Raw genomic sequence first — 22,015 nt, 5'->3', positions numbered from 1 at the left:
TTTCTCAAGCGGAGCGAGAATGGAAATATGAACAATAGGTTTAAACACCTAGTTTTATCCTCAAATCCCTTGACATTAGTATATCATTGATGAAGATTCTATCTTGAAATGTTAAAATTTAGCAGCTTTGTTGGTTGCCATCCTGAATATTTTGAAAACCCATTACCCACATTTCAAATTCAGATTCAGCACCCTCAAAAGAAGGTAAACAAAAGAAAGAAAAACTATCGATGAACAAGAAAACAAGGTTCAGCACGCGGTTGTCCTAAAATAGAAATGATGCATTATGCAGTCACCTGATGAATGAATTTACCCATTACTGGTATGGTGTATACAAAAAATCATTTTGAATGCCAATTCATGTGACACGATTTTAGAATGATTAAGTTTCAAATTCACCTTCTGGGGAAAATCTTGATCCAGCAAATCATAGTGCAGGGACTTTTCTAAAAAGTGATTTTGTTACTTAACTCTATAAAGCCCAAGGGGGGGGGGCACATTGTGCCCCCTACCATAGTTTCATTTGCCTCTCCTTTGCCCTTTATCCGATTTCAGCCAATTTTGGTGACTTTTCCTGAAATCTTATTGCAAACATTTTGATATATATATTTTGGGTATGTCCACTATTGCTGGTTGCCATGGCAACCATGTCTGTCAGATTTTTGCATGTATTTTTCTGTTTCAATTTCAGTTCACAATGTAATAATGGATGAAATGGGGGGTTTTCCTGGCTGTATATAATCTGCTGAAGGACCAAAATGTGAATTATGGGCGTCAATTACTCTGAAATGTCCTTTTTTTGTTATTTATATATGACATATCATAGTTATCAAACAATAGATATAATAGAAATAATAAAAATACAGCATTTTCCAAAGACTACCTCTATATCTTGTGTCATTTTCACTCAAGCTTTGACTGTAATATCATTTGTTCATGTAGACTACAAATTCCAATATTATAGAAAAATAAAATGTGATACTAATATATGTACCTCTCCCAAGCAAAGCATTAAAGGTCTCATAAATTTCTTTATACTGTAGTGAATAGCGCCCCATGCACTGACCTTGAGAAATTCTAACCATATCTAATAGTGAAGGTTGACTTGCTTTCCTTTGCAGCAAATAGTATGAAAATAATTGATATAAAATAAAAACATATATATTGGGGCTGAAGATATAAAAAGAAACAAGAGACCAACGGGTCTAGCGCTCACCTGAGCATCGCAAGTTCACCTTTCACGCAGTCACTAATCTAAATTATTCACAGCTCTACTGAAATTTGACCAGGCATTCTCAAGTAGAAGATGAAAATGTATAATAAGGGCCCAAATTTTTAAAGATTCCTTAATTTGGGGGGGGGGATTGGGACCCCCTGGGGCCCTCCGGGTGGGGCATGGTGCCCATTTTGATAAACTAAGATCCTGACCCCCTAGGGATGCTACCTGCCAAGTTTGACGAAAATCCATCATGAGGTTTTCAGGAAGAAGATGAAAATGCACAATTCACGCCCCGATTTCGACCTTCCCACCCCCCCCCTGCCCCCAAGAGGGGCACCCCTGGATCTGCTATAAACAAACTTGAAACTACAGTCATTAATGTACTCACTCATAGTATCATCTTAGCTCTATAACTTCTGATTCTAGAGAAGATTTTTAAAGATTCCTTCATTTTGGGGGGTTTGGGCCCCCTGGGGCCCCCTGGATGGGGCATGGTGCCCATCTTAACAAATTGAGATCCTAACCCCCTAGGGATGCAACCTGCCAAGTTTGGTGAAAATGGGTCATGGGGTTCTCAAGAAGAAGATGAAAATGTACAATTTAGGCCCCATTAGGACCCCTCCCCTGGGTCCCAAGGGGGGGGGGGGGGGGCACCCCTGATTCTGCCTTGAACAAACTTGAAACCACAGTCATCAATGTACTAACTCATAACATTAACTTTATCCCTATAACAAAGCCCAAGCCCTATCAGATTTTCCTTTGCCACTCCTTCGTCCTTAATCCGGTTTCAACCAAATTTGGTGACTTTTCCTAAAATCTTATTGCGAATATTTTGATATATAATTTCGCTATATTTGATGTTGCTGGTTGCCATGGCAACCATAAACTGACAACCATGTCAGTCAGATTTTGCATCTTTTTTCTGTTCCCATTTCATTTAACAGCATTACAGTGTATGAAATGGGTGTTTCTTGGCTGAAATTTGTTGAAGAAGCAAAATTTGCAGTAATTATGGTCCTGGAAAGTTTTTATTATTATATCCTTTGTTATTATGTGACAAAGGCATAGAACAATAGATATAATAAAGATAATTGAAAACAATAATATTTTCTACAGATTGCCCTTATATTTTGAGTTATTTTGATTCCTTCACCCAAGTTATGCCCCTTATATCATTAGTTTATCATATTATCAATTTGCAATCTCAAAATTCCACTATTATGCAAATATGAAATGTCATAACTATACATGTACCCATCCCAAACATTTCATCTCAGGTCTCATAATGTATCACTATGTTGATATGAATAGCGCCCCCATATGGTGACCTTGAGAAATTTCAAACATAACAAATAATAAAATTCCACTTGCTTATCATTTGTGGCAAATATGAATATGATTGGTCTATAACAAGACATATAAAATAACGATAAAGAAATTATACCGAAAAATCATGTTTTTAGCATATTTCCTATGTATTTCTTTATATTTTTGTAAATAGCGCCCTCCATGGGTGACCTTGTGAAAATTCAAATGTACGGTCATGTAGAATATGAGTTACTCTACCCATGTGCCAAATACGACGATGATACATCAAATAATAAAAAAGTTATATAGGGGGCACAATGTGCCCCCCTTGGGCCTGCGAGGGGTCAAAATAGCTTAGGCTTAATAGGGTTAATAGCTTTATCACTTCTGGTTCTAGAGAAGAAGATTTTTACAGATTCCTTCATTTTTTTTTTTTGGGGGGGGGGGGGGTGGGCCCCCCTGGGAGCCCCCTGGTTGGGGCATGGTGCCCAATTTCACAAATTGAGTTCCTAACCCCCTAGGGATGCTACCTGCCAAGTTTCGTTCCTAACCCCCTAGGGATGCTACCTGCCAAGTTTCATGAAAATCGGTCTTGGGGTTTTCAAGAAGATGAAAATGTAAAAAGTTTACGCGCGACGCACGACGGACGACGGACGACGGACGACGCACGACGGACGCCGGACGAAGGGCGATCTCAATAGCTCACTTGAGCCTTTGGCTCAGGTGAGCTAAAAAACAATTTTAGCATGTTTCCCATCTATTTCCCTATATTTTGGTAAATAGCGCCCTCAATAGGTAATCTTGAGAAATTTCAAATGTTAGGTCAAGTAGAGTATGAGTTGCTCTACAAATGTGCCAAATATGACGGTGACACGTCATACTGTACAATGAAGAAGTTGTATTGGGGGCACTTTGCACCCCTTGGGCCTGGCAGGGGTCAAAATAACTTGGGCTTTGTAGGTTCCATAAGTTAAAGATATCAAAACGGTAAAACAAAGATTAAAACACTACCTGCAATTTCACACACTCTTAAAACATCCGAGTCAGAACTGACCCGGAACTGGGTCCGTTGGGGTCACACACCGTTCCCGGTAAAAATGACTTGGAATTTGGTCATGAAGATTCCGAATGGGGTAACCCTGACCAAATTCATGACTCTGAATGGGTCATAATTGACCCCATTCCTTGTCATTTCTGACCCGGAACGGTGTGTGACCTCAACGGACCCAGTTCCGGGTCAGTTCTGACTCGGATGTTTCAAGAGTGCACACACATCAGCTTACCTATCACTTTGGAACAATAATCCAGGTAATTGTCGTAGAGGGCATTCAGGACGTTTGTAATGGAGAATCCGCGGTTTGAGGTGGAATGACACAGAATCATCACATCCACAGGGTCGCTGTCTTTGAATTCATACTCGTCAATATGGTAAGGCAATGGATGGAACTTCACCTTGGCGATCAGCTCGGGTTTCGCCTTCTGCCAGCTGCGCAGGAGATGAAGTAGTCCTTGAACAGACGACTCGGGTGACGAGGTACACACAGAAATGGAGACTTCAGTGGATTCAGCCTCCCGCTTTAGTTTCTCCGGCTGTTTTACATCCCCTACGGTGTAGCCCTTTTGTCTTTGGCATTCGTTAGAAGTTCCAGCGCCTTCTTGGGATTTGCCTAGGAAAGAATTCGCTACAAAAGTAACAACAATTAGCAAAAAACAAAACAAAAACCAAACAAACAAAAAAACTAACAACTAATAAATATCTGAATAAACGCATGCTGACTAGGACTAGTTCCATCTTGTCTGACAAAGTTAATGTTTTCTGTCCACATCGTCGTTAATTGTCACTCTCTTAGTGCTCTGCAAAGCTTGCCTTCAGGTTTCAGCAGAGAACTCCGACACAATTTATAATTACGATACCATCCAAAAAAAAAAGAAGAAGAAAAGGAATGACAAGCTTGAAAATTTGAATACTTTCCATTGTCGATTATTCTTTTGGCAACCCTTTTTATACTTAAAGGCTTATGATAATGTGCTTAAAGTAATCATGAACATCGTTAATTTTTACATGAAATACCCTACCACACCTCTTCTGCTGTGAATTGACGTAGACTGAACAAAGCAAATGAAAGCAAATGAGCTCATTCAGATATTACTTACAGGTGTAACTTACAGAGACTTTATTACAGGTATTACCATTGACAACACGTTTTCAGGGAAGGTTAGAGGTACCTGAAGCGGTTTCTAGTGGTATAAAATGATATATAATTTCCCTCCTCAAACTGTCTTCGATCATTATACTTTAAGGATGTTTCTTGACGCTCTCGTAGTTCTTTGCAATAAATGATAACAGTGTCATAATATTTTGACTTTTAAAAACGGGATCGCAAATATTAACCACTATTTCACCCCTCAAACTACAAAATCTCATGGAACATAAAGCAGTCTGTCAGCACTTAACTAAGACTTGAAATATCGAGATGGCACAAGTCATACGGTTGGCTATGTTAACAGGACAACACAATGTTGATTGAAAAGGTGTTTCACGAAATCATTTTGTAAGATAATGAGAAATCAGAGATCAGTATGCAGCAACTGATAATTTAGAGCCTGAAAGATCCACTTGTCAAATCTTATGATATAATGGTTAGGATTGATAGATAACATACCAGATTAGCATAATTTGGTCCCGTATTTCAAAATCTACAACCGCAATTTTTGCGTCCTTTGACAGATGATTAAATCATTTCAACATTATGAACAGAAAATGGTACAAGATCAGATGGACGGAGTGAACAGCTTTTCAATAACAAATCCACAACATGAGCAAGGGTGGCCACAATTTTCTTGGTTCACTGATATTCACCTATACATACATTGTCCCTATTTCCAGTCCCTATTTTCTTTTTTTTTTAACAAAAAGCAGATGAACCAGACAAATAAAAAGAACAGATAACAAGAGAAAAAAAAATATATTAGTAGCATTTAATAGTAATAATAGCATTTCTAGCATTGTTTGAAAATGAAAGCATTGTCTCCCCATTAGCTTCTTCTTTTATCAGAGATTTAATGCATTGCTCCATGCTCCTTGTCTAGATTTTACATAAAATGCTCTTCCACGTCTCTTTCCTCATGCAGCTTTACGTTTCTCTTTCTCCTCGAGCAGGTGAGTGAAATCAGTCAACAAGATTTATTATTCATTTCCATAGTCATGTACATCGTCATTTTAAACCACTCCTGGAGTTGACAAAAGGGAATTCATTATGCTGCTTTGTATGAAAAAAAAATCACATAATAGACCAGTGAAAAATGGGGGAAAGTTAGACACATACAAGAAAGTTATGAAGTGATAAAGTCTAAAAAGTAATACAAATTGACAACTCTGCGTGATATAGGTGTTGAGCAGCTTTCCAGTTGCTTGAAATTTGTAGACAGAATTTCACTCGTTGTTGATTTCCTCAAATATTTTAGCCCAGCAGAACTTATCGGCTGAGGAGGATAATACAAAAACGTATTATAATCTTATCATCAACCAGGAGCAGATCTAAGAAAATTCATCTCCTAGGAAATACGTACGTTTTTTTTCTTGTACAAAAGTAATGACGAGCTGCTCAACACCTACGTCACTCAATAGCCAATTTGTCCTACTCTCTAAACTTTTTGGGTTCATAACTTTTCTTGTACGTCTAACTTGTAACCAAATTTTTACTCATCTACTTTTCTGATTTGTCTGTCCTTATATCAGTGGCGTATCTAGGGAAAACGACGCCCGGGGCAAGCGCGAAAATTGTGCCCCTAATTTCTGAAAAAGTGTTCAACCCCAACCGCATCCCGGTAGGGACTTAAAAAATAAAAGTCCACGTGATATGCTTTTTCAAGCACTTAAAATGGGTCTTTTGAGGGTGATTAAAATGTAATAAATTTTGATAAATTTTGACGAGCGAGCGCGGCGAGGGAGCCGAAATTTTTTGCATTTCATGTTATAAAACATGGAATTCTTGTCATTTTTTGGTTATTAAATCTTACAATTCTAATCAAGATCTAGTGACGGCCTTATAGATAACGATTTATACCAACAAACTGAGGACTTGAAGAAATATTCTACATTAGTACGAGCGAGTGAGCCGAAATTTGTATATTTCTGTGTAGGAAACATTGTACTTATCTCACAGTTCGTTGTATTCGGAAATCATACAATGCTGGCACACTGTTATATGGTGGCTTACCCTGTTTATAAAATGACAGATCATGCGACAATTGAATCCAAAACCTTGCTAAAACTTATGAATCAGTGTGAGCATTTTCTGAACATGTTCGTATATAGGAAGTACGGGATTCTCTTCAATATAAACTGGTTGATAATTCAAGTGATTATTAACATTATGATATGATGGCTGGTCCGGCTGGATTTATGAATGGTGATATATACTGACAAACTGAAAACAAACATTCACAAAGCATAAGTGTTCGTCAAAGCGAGCACAGCGAGTGAGTTCCTTTTATTTTTCGCTGAGGTTGGCAAATAGTCAAATCGTATAATTCTCAATAATGATTATGGTGGCTAATTGATAAAAGGCATATACTGTAAACGTCAATATTTTCGCGCGATTAATTTTTCGCGCTGAGCGGCTCGAAAACATATTCGCGGGTTCTTAAATTCGCGCTCGGCAGCGGGTTAATACACAGTTGCTGTCTTCATCCAGCGATGCCAGCGTACGATAAGCGACGTAGCGAGTGGCGCGAGTGCGAGTACAAGCGCTCAACTACGTACCGCGTAGTACATGTATTTTACTCGATACGTCATGTTCTGTAGGACTAGTACTGTAGTCGCGGGGATGTAGCACACCAATCGGCCGTGGGCTCGGTGCGTGCGGTGCGTGCGATGATACTGCTATATGCGTAAACATGTCTGTACTACGTAGCAGTATCATCGACGAAGTGCACCAGGCCGTTCAAAATGTGCATAGAAAATTGCGAAGATATATTCGCGCGTTTTTGAATTCGCGCTAGCCGAACGTAGCGCGAAATCCGCGAAAATTAATGTACCGCGAAAATTTCCACGTTTACAGTATAAGTTGGAGAGAGGCATATAGATGTAGAGAATAAGAATTCTTGTATTATCCCAACGGAAACGCTGGAGTTTTCTTCAATACATGTACTGTACATGATTGTAAATCACGTTTTTCCTAAATACGCCACTGCTAAAACTGCGCCCTTATATAGACCTTTTCTGTGATCACCGCAAGGCAACGACATATGTACCTTAATTTTGGCAGAACTGCAGAAAAAAGTGGAATCAAGCACCCTAAGCAGTCAAACATGAAACTTGTACTTTAAATTGCTCATACTTATATGTGTCGTCCCCTTGTGTCCAAAAATGGGTATTCAGGTATAAACATTGTTGTTTTTAATGAGGAAATGTCTATAATGACTTATACATGATTTGGAGGTAAGTATATTGAATTGCTAATGAAGTAATTTGAAAAACTCGTCTGGGTGAGGGTTTTTTTTTTCCGTTATTGGCGCCCCCAAGGAGTGGCGCCCGAGGCACGTGCCCCCTTGCCCCCCCCCCCACACACACACCAGATACGCCGCTGCCTTATACTATTCAACATAATATAAAGATGGAATTCCCCTTTAACATTTTGTGATTGTCATGTTCATATCAGGTTTGCAGGACTGTGGATCATGAAGAAAAAAACATTTTTTTATTTTTTTTTATTTAAAGCGAAGGTGACTATACCTGACTACTGTATAATATCAGAGTGATACCCCCCACGTATTTAATTTTGAGGCTTTCATCTCAACGACTTCAAATCCTGGGGCGCCCTTGTGCCCAGCCGAGTTTCGCATTCTCGTTTACTTTTATTCGATTAACTACGGACATTTTTTTTTTTGCTGTAACATACTTTTCTTGTTTTGTTTTGTTTTGCTTTGTTTGTTTGTTTTTGTTTTTTTGAGTAGGGACATAGTAAAAAAAAAAAGAATTTCTGGTAACTCAAAATATGCCCTTCTTGACTGACACACACACACACACACACACGTTGTAAGCTAAGGAAGGCTTACCTTCACGTCAACAGTTTCAGAAAGAGCTGAAATCACGTTCACACCTGTACGTGGCTGCCATGGGAGAATTATGCTATAAAACACATAAGTTCTGACGTATTATGATTAAGTGGATGGAATTATATAACGTTACAAATTATAGATGATAGGAGTAGGCCTATGGATAGCGGCAAGTTATTTCCCAACTTTAATGAAATAACAGGCGATCATTCTTGTTCTTACCATGTTGTGTTTTTCTTTCATTCCATGGTTTAAATTCATTAAACTTGGTCAGCCAATATGAATGATGATATGGCCTCATTTCCCGGGGGTATTGCAGAGCACTCTCAATGAACCGCCGCAGCGCGTGCCTGTCCTCCTGTCTTATCTCCGGCTCCTTTTTGGCGAGATTCCCGCATGTGATAGCCAAGCTGGTAGTGTCAAATGCCTTAGGTTGCGTAATCTTAAAAGAAGCCTGACGGGAGGAATTAGCGTCATCGCTGATGCTTTTAAAATCGTGCGCTATCACGACCATCTTCTCTTTACCTAAATAAACAGAAACAAAAGAAAAAAAAATAGAATGATTTTCAACATGCATGCTGCTTAATAGAATTATGAATTGATTGGTAAAACTTCATTACTAGGCAGAAATTCTTTAAAGGTGCATAGTCCCGGAAGTGTAGAGGGCGCTGTTGATGATACTGCCGATCACCGTTAGCACTACGAAGATTACCGAAGCTGAGCTGTCATCAAGAGTAAAGTGCGTAGGTGTTGCTAAGTAACGTTGCCTTCGTTGCAAAGACGCCTAACTAATCTACAACATATCTCTACTACTACTAATCTAGGATTATCTCTACTATCTTTGCTTCGTTGTCTTCTCTGCGCATCGCGCAGTCTGTAGTAATGCCAGGGTACGTGCATGATTGTTATTATGACATCACAAAAGAAGTTTGCTAGAGCTGTCATTCCCCTCAGCCGAATCATGAGCCGAACTGTGATTGGACCACTGACTACAGTGAATCGGACTTCTTCCGACTCGGTGAAGTGGGCCACAGCGTAAGCGCAAGAGGAGTCGATAGCGTAGGTCTCTACAGGAAACTTGACCCGTGCGCCCGCGTACGCATTTGACTAAAACACGAGGACCATGCACATGATTGATTTTGTGATGGTGATTACAGCTGTATAAGATCCTATGCATTTAATACGCTTCAATATAACACTGATACCAACGATATACAGAACAAAGCTATTGCTGAATAATGTCTCATCCACGTAAGACAACTAGAAGAGCCTGGCTAATGTGAAATGAATGTTAAGAATGGTTTCTTCTCCTCACCCTTCTTTGAATTTTGCGAGTTGCCGTAGCAAAATTAAATTGATTTAACTATATATATAAAAGACTGGAGGACTCTTACTACATTACAATGTACTACTACACTACATGTTGGCACGTGACGTTCAATTAACTAAACATTAGGGTCCCGTAAAGTGCATTTCTGACCGCAATCTGGTTACAGTCGGTGAACCTGTGGCAATTTTCATCGCCATAAGTGTCAGTCGGGTAATTTTAACATATTATTATTATAATCATTAATTTAGCACACGACCTCAGACAACACATTATCATGACCAATGTTAAGTCATAATTAAACTTACACACGTTGACATATTAGTCACAAGATTCTTCAGACTTTAACAAATGATCTAAAATTACCTTTAGAAATTAACCCTAATTTGTGACCTCGGACAAGCAGCATATTGTCATGAAGTCCTGGAAATGCATCCCTGACCCACACATGGTCGAAGTATGAGTAACGGTTAAAAAATATTCGCCACAAAAGTGTTTTCTTTTTTTTTCGCAAATGACCCTTTTTTGGGTAAAGAACGACAAAGGGACAACGGTCGGTTGCCGCTTTAATTCCTTAGTCTTACCTCCATCCCAGTAATGAATCAAAAGTGAATTCCTCATCACATTTTTTAATGATTATATTATGAATGCTCGTCAATTACTTCACTCCGTCTATAAGTCAGTATAGCTTGCACCAGCATGGTGTTTATACACCGTTAAAACTTATTAAGTTATAATCATGAGATACGAATCTACAAACCATAGGTTTCAAATTTGGAAGGAGTTCACATGATTTTATAGCGAACCAGAAAGTCCACAATACTTTCCAACTATTCCTTTTCTGTAACCTAATATGGCTCGACACTAACAGTGGCCCGGTGGCCCGGGGCCACCAAAATGAAAGTCGGGCCACCAAATTTCAACAAAGGGCAAATTTGGTGGCCCGCCTCGGGCCACCATTTTTTTTTTTTGAAAAGTATGTCAATAAATTCGTAACTTTTTGAGCCGGAAATTAGCAGTTAAATTTGTTTAAAGGATGGATGAAAAGAACTGAATGAGTGCCTGAGAGTGAGTGTTGCAAGTTTGTTGAAGTTTATTTATGAGTAGATATGTCCAATTTCTTATTCTTAATATCATAAAACTAAAATATTTGACTCATTTAAAAAAAAAGGACTTCTAATGCTTTTATTGGTGTTTTTTTTTCGGGACACCAAATTTTTCTCTCGGGCCACCAAAAATTTGAAATTTAGGATTTTGGTGGCCCCATCGGGCCACCAAACAAAAAAGTTAGTGTCGAGCCATGTAAATATGACTCCAGGGCCCTGTTTCATAAAAGATGCTAGGATGACAACTCTTGCTGGAATGGCTACTTCCTAAAGCAACAGCCAACAGGAAGCTGGATTCTTGCTGTTACCAGGACAATTGTCATTCCACCAAGAGTTGTCATCGTATCAACCTTTTATGAAATGGGGCCCTGGTGTCATCATTTCATCTATGATTCATTCAGTTAATGATAGCAACATTCAAAGAATGACATGAAAATTTAAATCGACATTCACATCGATCGACAGTGCCCTACCTATCACGGTGTTACAATAATCGAGATATTTATCATAGAGGGCGTCCATGACGTCTGTGATGGCGAATCTGCGGTTGAAGATGGAATGGCACAGAATCATCACATCCACACGGTCGTCGTATTTGAATCTGTACTCGTCGATGTCGTTGTACGGCAACGGATGGAACTTCACCTCGGCGATCAGCTCGGGTTTCGCCCCCTGCCAGCTGCGCAAGAGAGCAAGTAATCCCTGGACAGACGACTCGGGTGACGATGTACACACAGAAATGGAGACTGACCATGCATGACCATGCACAAATGAATGAATGAGTAAAATAAGCGAATCACTTTATATAAGTAGGTATACAAATAAACTGGAACAAAGATAGAAAGCGATCTTCAAGAATAATGATTATAACAGTCACATTAAACGTGATTTTTTTTTTCAAGAGAAACTTCCTGTTTCCACACGAGTTCCATCTGGTGTGAGAAGTTAACATACCGATTCCACATCATGGCTGTCATACCCTTCAAGGCCTGCACTTTTGAGTTTTATCATAGGGTAGGTGAAGCCAACCATCATATTTTATAAGTCCCTTTATCCAGGCATATTTTTCTACCGAAAACTGCATTTTCATGACAAAAATGCATTTTGGACATTGGATAGAAATATAATGCAGTTTTCCTGCATCAATTCATATTTTGTTCGCACTCTAAGAAAGTGTTACAGCACTCGATTTTCAATTAAAAGAGGAAATCAGTTCTACCTGGTATGACCCAAATCTGGTAGAGCCCACTTTATATGGATATGGCATTATTTAGATTGAATTGAATTGAATGTCGTTAAAAAGCATATCCTGCGAACACATTTTCTATTAAGCGATGCAAATGAAAATAAGTGACAGTTTTAAAATATTACTTACACTGTCAAAAATAACAGGTATATTCTGAATGTGATTGGTACATTGTTACTGATTGTATATCAGTCTAACTGCTATACGAGCTTTCAAGGTATGTGAAGAAAAACCCGTTTTGTCTGCTCAGTGGTCATTACTGGAAATTGGTTCCAGTAACATAGTAATGACATAGAATTAAGTAATGTACGATTAATACTTCAGCTTTTTGACGACATCTATTACAGGGCAATCCTATATATGACTACAATTCTTTTTACAAAAAATACATAAATTGTAAAACAAAACAAACTGATAAAAACAATTGTGGATTTAGATAATAGATTATCTTGGAGCCAACATGTTCATCAAACAACCATAGAGATCTTACACATGACAATTTTCATAAAATGTTGCGACACATTCTTATCTCACATTTGAATTATTACATCATGATACGGGGACTTACTTCCGATAAAAATATTGATCGAACACACAAATTACAAATAGGAAATACCAGGAATAAGTCGTACAACTAATACATCATTAATACCCCTAGTTAACCTCTGTTTTTAGAAACATCAATATTACCTACTTGTGATTATGATTTAAGATGCAGTGCTGTTTATGATTGAAGTGAATTACAACCTATACTTAGCGATGCATTCGACGATTATTTTACTGTTAAATATAGCACAAGAAACACCCAGAACCATATCTCACTTACTAGCACATCTTGCAGGATATCATCTATATTTTACAGAGACAAAGTTTGTAAAATGTTTAAAAAATCTAAAAAAATTGGCATGATGCAAAACCGAATTTCCCCCTTTCCTCTTCTTTTTCAATTATTATGAATTGAAATAATGATTCATTTTCGTGCAATGTCTACCATTTCTGTTTGTTTAATGTTTCGAAAATCATGATTTAGTGCACTGTATTACGCATAAAATAATAGTACTTTGGCAGCGACCATTATCAACAGGATGTTAACATTATTTTGTGCTCATCATGATTCCACCTCTCCATATTATCATATTTGATATCAGGGTTTTTATGCAAACTGGACATAAAAGATTGAATTGAATCCCTCATACGCTTTATTTACCTTTAGCAGGGCCTTCATCTGAGCAGTGAGTCGTAGTTACAGAGTTAGCCCTAATCACAGAGTCAGGTCCACTCTGGATATCTGCGCTAGCCGAGGAGGCAACCTCAGTCGAGGAGTTATCCTCAAAAGAGGAGATGTTAGCCTCTGCCAAGGTGCTATTCCCAGTCGGGGAGTTAGCAACAAGTGAGGAGTCACCTCCAGTCGGGGAGCTAGCAACAGCTGAGGAGTCATCTCCAGTCGGGGAACTAGCAACAGGTGAGGAGTCACCTTCAGTCGGGGAGTTGGCAACAGCTGAGGAGTCACCTTCAGTCGGGGAGTTAGCAACAGGTGAGGAGTCACCTTCAGTCGGGGAGTTGGCAACAGCTGAGTAGTCACCTTCAGTCGGGGAGTTGGCAACAGGTGAGGAGTCACCTTCAGTCGGGGAGTTAGCAACAGCTGAGGAGTCACCTTCAGTCGGGGAGTTAGCAACAGCTGAGGAGTCACCTTCAGTCGGGGAGTTAGCAACAGCTGAGGAGTCACCTTCAGTCGGGGAGTTAGCAACAGCTGAGGAGTCACCTTCAGTCGGGGAACTAGCAACACCTGAGATGGTAACTCCTGTCGAGGAGTTTATAGCCTCTGTCGAGGAGATGGGACGGCTGTCCTCCCGATTCGCCATTTTGGAATCCTGGGTCTCGCTGCATGACACCATGTACAATATTGCTAAATTTACTTATCGAGTGAGAAAAATATCACTTTTGTACATATCACTAAATATTATAAAGTAGCTATCAAAACCTTTTAAAAATATTTTGTATCTCTTAAACCCGTCGCACACTCCATGATCCGACCGGTCGTACGACCTTACGACCGGAAGTGTGACTTCACGAGTCTTGCCAGTTTCCAGTCGTACGACTGGGTCGTAGCGCCAGTCGTAGAGATTTGACATGTGGAATTTCCACCACCGGTCGTGGGCTTTCAGCCATCAGCCAATCAAAAATGTCCTGAAGCCAGAACAGTCGTAAACCTACTCGATCGTAAGCTCAGGTCGTATAGTATGCGTTGGCAGGTCGTACGACTGGGTCTTTTCTAGTCGTGGGTCGTATAGTGTGCGGCGGGCTCTAGGCTTCTGCCTTATACCCCGTTCCCACTGCCGATCAGATCAACTCGATCAAGCGAGATCAATCCCGATCACCTATTTTTACCAGAGCAATCCCGACCAAATGCTCGATCGTCCTTCAACACGATCCCTTCCCGACCGCTATTCGATCTTTTACGATCCACATCCGACCATTCTCGACATCTCCAGAATCTCTCCTCGACAACCACACAGATTTCTACTCGAACATCCCGATCTACACACAATCATTACAAGATCGCTACACGGTCAATAGTCGATTTCTACTAGACTTCTTAGACCAGCTCGACATGACTCGATCTGTGTAAGATCTTGCATCGAACGGGTCGACAGGTTCGTACAGTGATCGGGTGAAAGAAAAATTGGTTACAGTATTCGTTTGGTTATATGAGACAACTCAGTATTTATGCTTGAATACGGCGTGGCCAAAAAGAGTGCTATAAAACCGACTATCAATTGCAAAAGCATGAATGAACGAAAGAAATGATTATCTTTAGTAAAGGTTTTACCGGCCAATTTCGCACTTTTGTCAGTCCATTTGGTAAAAGGTTCATTCAATTTAGCGAAAATCCTCATCACTGCACATTCTGTCATTCAAAATTGCAAGTTGTTCGTTCAATTTAGCATTCCGATCAATGAGATTTGCACATGTGCCTTTCGAATTCGTAAAACGGGCATTCAAATTGGCACGTGCTCTTCAGTCATTCAAATTCGCCAGCACTGGCGAAAGGGGTATTTCAGTCACTCAGTTTCGCGTATGGGCAGTCAAATTCCTAACATGTTCATTGAAATTAACGTCACGTTATTTCTTTTTTGAAAAGGTGATAACATTTAAACGCGTATTTCTATGTGACGTATTGTTTCATCCACGCACTGTTAAGCAGTAAAAGTATCGTATTTTTGACCATATTATATAACTCGAGTTTGCTGTTCTGTAACGCCCCTTTTCTTTCATACATGACATTTTAGGCCTACATGTACCAATACTCTAGTTTAACTTCATCTTCTTACAGTCATGACGGCACAAATTAGATACAGACGTATTTCTCAAGGGGACAGAAAAAGAATTATAGGAATATTTGATGATCATAACCTTGACTTCCTACAACTGGCCGACACACGGAATAAAGCGCTCAACGGCGATATAAGTTGTGGCCATGCACATGTTGCACTATCTTCGGACTTGAAGAGTCACTAAGCACATTAAAGAAAAAAAAATGTTGCCAAAATCTCTGAAATGAGTACGAAAATATGAAATGTAATGATGCTTGGAAAACAAAAACTATGTTAAGAAAATAAAGAAAGAAGCAAACCATAAACATGCGTGCTAAATTGACTGCAAAAGATGTTAAATTTATTACCCAAAAATGAATTGGAATGAACGAGAGCAGCATGTCCGTGATAACGTGACTATATCATTCTAAACTGAATGAACGAATAACCAAATGGTGCTGCTTGTTTTACGAATTTCAATTGAAAAAGGTTGTAGTGTTAATTAGAATGAGGCTAAAGGTAATTTGAATGCTCCAAAATGAATTTCAATGAAGAGACCAAAAAATTGAACTACCGAACATGTCATCTATGGAATATTTTGCTAAATTGAATGCAGCAATTAGGAATTGGACTGACAAAAGTGCGAAATTGGCCGGGAAAACCTATAGTTGATAGAAGAACACTTCCTATTTTGAAACCACAATCATCAATTCTCGTGCAGGCGTTTCGATTCTATAGTCATTTTTCCTGAAAATAACAAAACAAACGATGACACAGACTGATCACTACTGTTTGTGGGCCACTCAAAAAGGTACAAAAAATGCATTCAGTTGTATTCATTCATTTTATCCGTTTTCAGTAGCTTTTTTTGACGCATTCGTTATCAGTTTTTACGGCTTCACTATCGCTCAGTCAAGTAGGATATCAGTGCCTAAAGTTACAGATTTTGTAAATCACAAATTTTCATGGAGATCAAAGCGCCTGCACGAAGATTGATTATCATTGTGTCAAATAAAATTTGAGGTGTTCTTTCTATTGAATAATGAAACGATTTCATTCAGTCGCTCATATCTTTTTAAATAAGAGACAGTTTTGTAGCACTCTGTCTGCCGGGACACCATGTATAATATAATAGGTTTGTTCATGCATTCGATATTTGCAGTTGAATGTCTCATAAAAAATAAAAAAATGTTACACCGCCACGTTTCGTAAGTGCATTACATATAGGTGGGCTGAAATTAATTTGGTCTAAAATGAAACATAGGCCCATATGCCCACAAATGCACCATTTTATAGAGTTGAAAAAAAAATTGACTGTTCTATCACAACCCTAATGAGTCGTGTTATCTTTGTCATTACTGTTCTCATTATTAAAGAATGAAAAAGTGAATGAAAAATATGTATGTATTCATTGATAAAGTATAGGCCCAAGAGTGTGTAAAAGAAAATACATGTATCATATTAATTTCTAAATTCATGAAGTGTGCTGATATGTGGAACAGAGTACATTATTATGAAAATAAAACAATATAACATTTTACACTAGCAAAAAATGATGGAAATCTTGGTTGTTTATTTTTTGTCAACTAATCCCAGCCAATCGATATCAAGGTGGACTTCAAGCAATGTACACACAACTCTCAATAAAAAAAACCCTTATTGAGCGAAGCAAAAGTGTAACATCTACGTAAATGAAAGTAAAGTAAGTCACTGAGCATTTATGAATCTACGACGGTTACAACTATACTGTTTTAACACGTCAGCGTAAGAAATAGATTTTATATCAACGTAACCAAATTCAACTTTGAAACAGACAAACTAGCAAACGAATTTAAGAAACTTTCAGTTTATAAGTAAAGTAAATAATCTAGAAAATTTCCTTTCACGTTACAGTCATATTGCCAGAATACCGAATTTTTCTCAGTTTCAGTTGTGTTTCCTTTCTTTCTTCTGGTATTTTTGTCTGGAGAGTCTAATTCTGCCATGTCTGCTGTTTAGGGTTTGTTGTCTTTTCTCTCTTCGTGGCCCTTTTCTTTTCTTCAGTGGGCCAGGAGTGGCTGAAGATACTGACGACATTTAACTTTTTAACGTGACCAAGGACTGCATTTATTTTTTCTTAATACCTGAACAATAAATGCGTGCTAAGAAAGTACGTCTGCACCTGCTGCAAGCACTGTCAAAAAGTGCTCGGTATTTGATCGAGTGCCGGTCGAAGCATGATCGAGTTTAGTCGAGTATCAATCGATAGCAGTCCTGTAGCGGTCGTGTAGCGGTCGAGTTATTCATGAAACTGATGAATCCTGGATCGAGATGATCTGAAATCAATCGTGTAGCATTCGAGTATAACTCGAGATGATCGGGAACTGAGCTCGGGGAAAAATCCGTCCCGACCACACTAGATTTCTATACGACCGATTCCCGATCAGCTCGATCTCTTCTCGATCACTACCCGAGCTGTTGGTGTTCGGGCTTCCTACTCGAATATTTTGTACATGTCCAAAATTATCGTGAAGGAAGCAGGAGCGATGCCGATCAAGGTAGATCGACCCCGAATACCAATGCCGAGCGAGCCCGACCAGGCTAAAAAAGCTTGATCGGGATTGATCGAGTTGATCTGATCGGCAGTGGGAACGTTCCCACTGCCGATCAGATCAACTCGATCAAGCGAGATCAATCCCGATCACCTATTTTTACCAGAACAATCCCGACCAAATGCTCGATCGTCCTTCAACACGATCCCTTCCCGACCGCTATTCGATCTTTTACGATCCACATCCGACCATTCTCGACATCTCCAGAATCTCTCCTCGACAACCACACAGATCTCTACTCGAACATCCCGATCTACACACAATCAATACACGATCGCTACACGGTCAATAGACGATTTCTGCTAGACTTCTTAGACCAGCTCGACATGACTCGATCTTAAAGATCTTGCATCGAACGGGTCGGCAGGTTCGTACAGTGATCGAGTGAAAGAAGAATTGGTTACAGTATTCGTTTGGTTATATGAGACAACTCAGTATTTATGCTTGAATACGGCGTGGCCCAAAAGAGTGCAATAAAACTGACTATTAATTGCAAAAGCATGAATGAACGAAAGAAATGATTATCTTTAGTATAGGTTTTACCGGCCAATTTTGCACTTTTGTCAGTCCATTTGATAAAAGGTTCATTCAATTTAGCGAAAATCCTCATCACTGCACATTCTGTCATTCAAAATTGCAAGTTGTTCGTTCAATTTATCATTACGATCAATGAGATTTGCCCATGTGCCTTTCGAATTCGTAAAACGGGCATTCGAATTGGCACGTGCTCTTCAGTCATTCAAATTCGCCAGCACTGGCTAAAAGGGTATTTCAGTCATTCAATTTCGCGTATGGGCAGTCAAATTCCTAACATGTTCATAGAAATTAACGTCATATTATTTCTTTTTTGAAAAGGTGATAACATTTAAACGCGTATTTCTATGTTACTTATTGTTTCATCCACGCACTGTTAAGCAGTAAAAGTATCGTACTTTTGACCATAATAAATTATTATATAACTCGAGTTTGCTGTTCTGTAACGCCCCTTTTCTTTCATACATGACATTTTTCTTTTGCCTACCTGTACCAATACTCTAGGTTAACTTCATCTTCTTACAGTCATGACGGCACAAGTTAGATACAGACGTATTTCTCAAGGGGACAAAAAAGAATTATAGTAATATTTGATGATCATAACCTTGACTACCTACAACTGGCCGACACACGGAATAAAGCGCTCAACGGCGAGATAAGTTGTGGCCATGCACATGTTGCACTATCCTCGGACTTGAAGAGTCACTAAGCACATTAAAGAAAAAAAAATGTTGCTAAAATCTCTGAAATGAGTACGAAAATATGAAATGTAATGACGCTTGGAAAACAATAACTATGTTAAGAAAATAAAGAAAGAAGCAAACCATAAACATGCGTGCTAAATTGAATGCAAAAGATGTTAAATTGATTGCCCAAAAATGAACTGGAATTAACGAGAGTAGCATGTCCGTGATCACGTGACTATATCATTCTAAACTGAATGAGCGAATAACCAAATGGTGCTTGTTTTACGAATTTCAATTGAAAAAGTGTCAATTAGAATGAGGCTAAAGGTAATTTGAATGCTCCAAAATGAATAAGAATGAAGAGATCATAAAATTGAACTACCGAACATGTCATCTATGCTATATTTTGCAAAACTGAATGCAGCAATTAGGAATTGGACTGACAAAAGTGCGCAATTGGCCGGGAAAACCTATAGTTGATAGAAGAACACTTCCTATTTTGAAACCACAATCATCAATTCTCGTGCAGGCGTTTCGATTCTATAGTCATTTTTCCTGAAAAAAACAAACGATGACAAAGACTAATCACTACTGTATGTGAGCCGCTCAAAATGGTACAAAAAATGCATTCAGTTGTATTCATTCATTTTATCCGTTTTCAGTAGCTATTTTTGACGCATTCGTTATCAGTTTTTACGGCTTCACTATCGCTCAGTCAAGTAGGATATCAGTGCCCAAAGTTACAGATTTTGTAAATCACAAATTTTCATGGAGATCAAAGCGCCTGCACGAAGATTGATTATCATTGTGTCAAATAAAATTTGAGGTGTTCTTTCTATTGAATAATGTAACGATTTCATTCAGTCGCTCATATCTTTTTAACTAAGAGACAGTTTTGTAGCACTCTGTCTGCCGGGACACCATAGGCTCGTTCATATGCATTCGATATTTGCAGTGGATGTGAAGAATAGCAAATCTAAGTTTGATGTCTCATACAAAAAATGTTACACCGCCACGCTTCGTAAGTGCATTACATATAGGTGGGCTGAAATTAATTTGGTCTAAAATGAAACATAGGCCTATATGCCCATAATTGCACCATTATATAGAGTTGAAAAAAATGACTGTTCTACAACCCTAATGTTATCTTTATCATTATTGTTTTCATTATTAAAGAATGAAAAAGTGAATGAAAAATATGTATGTATTCATTGATAAAGTATAGGCCCAGTAGTGTGTAAAAGAAAATACATGTATCATATTAATTTCTAAATTCATGAAGTGTGCTGATGTGTGGAACAGAGTACATTATTATGAAAATAAAACAATATAACATTTTACACTAGCAAAAAATGTTGAAAATCTTGGTTGTTTATTTTTTTGTCAACTCATCCCAGCCAATCGATGTCAAGGTGGACTTCAAGCAATGTACATACAACTTTCAATAATAAAAAACCTTATTAAGCGAAGCAAAAGTGTAACATCTACGTAAATATAAGTAAAGTAAGTCACTGTGCATTTATGAATCTACGTTATACAACTACTGTTTTAACACGTCAACGTGAAGAAATAGATTTTATATCAACGTAACCAACTTCAACTTTGAAACAGACAAGCTGGCAAAAGAATTCAAGAAACATTTCTCAGTTTATAAGTAAAGTAAATAATCTAGAAAATTTCCTTTCACGATACAGCCATATTGCCAGAATACCGAATTTTTCTCAGTTCAGTTGTGTTTCCTTTCTTTCTTCTGGTATTTATGTCTTGAGAGTCTATTTCTTCCATATTTAGAAATTAATATGATACATGTACTTTCTTTTACACACTCTTGGGCCTATACTTGATCAATGAATACATACATATTTTTCATTCACTTTTTCATTCTTTAATAATGAGAACAGCAATGACAAAGATAACACGACTCATTAGGGGTGTAGAACAGTCAATTTTTTTTCAACTCTATATAATGGTGCATTTATGGGCATATAGGCCTATGTTAGTCATTTTAGACCAAATTAATTTCAGCCCACCTATATGTAATGCACTTACGAAGCGTGGCGGTGTAACATTTTTTTTTTTTTTTTTTTAATGAGATATCAAACTTAGATTTGCTATTCTTCACATCCACTGCAAATATCGTATGCATATGAACGAACCTATTGTATTATAAATGGTGTCCCGGCAGACAGAGTGCTACAAAACTGTCTCTTATTTAAAAAGATATGAGCGACTGAATGAAATCGTTACATTATTTAATAGAAAGAACACCTCAAATTTTATTTGACACAATGATAATCAATCTTCGTGCAGGCGCTTTGATCTCCATGAAAATTTGTGATTTACAAAATCTGTAACTTTGGGCACTGATATCCTACTTGACTGAGCGATAGTGAAGCCGTAAAAACTGATAACGAATGCGTCAAAAATAGCTACTGAAAAAGGATAAAATGAATGAATACAACTGAATGCATTTTTTTAAAACCTTTTTGAGTGGCTCACAAACAGTAGTGATCCGTCTTTGTCATCGGTTTTTATTTTCAGGAAAAATGACTATAGAATCGAAACGCGTGCACGAGAATAGATGATTGTGGTTTCAAAATAGGAAGCGTTCTTCTATCAACTAT

General features: G+C 38.3%; 1 protein-coding gene across 2 annotated transcripts in view; it reads right to left on the bottom strand.

Moving 5' to 3' along the window:
* The window catches only part of LOC139710333 (uncharacterized), a 54,490-nt gene that overhangs the window by 28,268 nt on the left and 4,207 nt on the right, over positions 1-22,015 (bottom strand). Inside the window, exons 2-5 of one of the 2 annotated variants that reach the window (XM_071622255.1) lie at positions 13,474-14,147; positions 11,494-11,766; positions 8,810-9,112; positions 3,811-4,209 (exon numbers count right to left, since the gene is read on the bottom strand). In XM_071622255.1, coding sequence (XP_071478356.1) covers positions 3,811-4,209; positions 8,810-9,112; positions 11,494-11,766; positions 13,474-14,128 — 1,630 coding nt within the window. In that variant the 5' untranslated portion in view covers positions 14,129-14,147. The remainder of the gene's footprint in view (positions 1-3,810; positions 4,210-8,809; positions 9,113-11,493; positions 11,767-13,473; positions 14,148-22,015) is intronic. The other variant, XM_071622256.1, reaches the window with a different exon arrangement.

The sequence above is a fragment of the Diadema antillarum genome, unplaced genomic scaffold (genome assembly GCF_040938485.1).
Source record: "Diadema antillarum isolate AM-2024a unplaced genomic scaffold, OU_Dant_1.0 seq00001521_RagTag, whole genome shotgun sequence".
Lineage (NCBI taxonomy): Eukaryota > Metazoa > Echinodermata > Echinoidea > Diadematoida > Diadematidae > Diadema > Diadema antillarum.
Note: the sequence above shows the minus strand (reverse complement) of the source record. Positions and strands in the feature narration are given on the sequence as shown.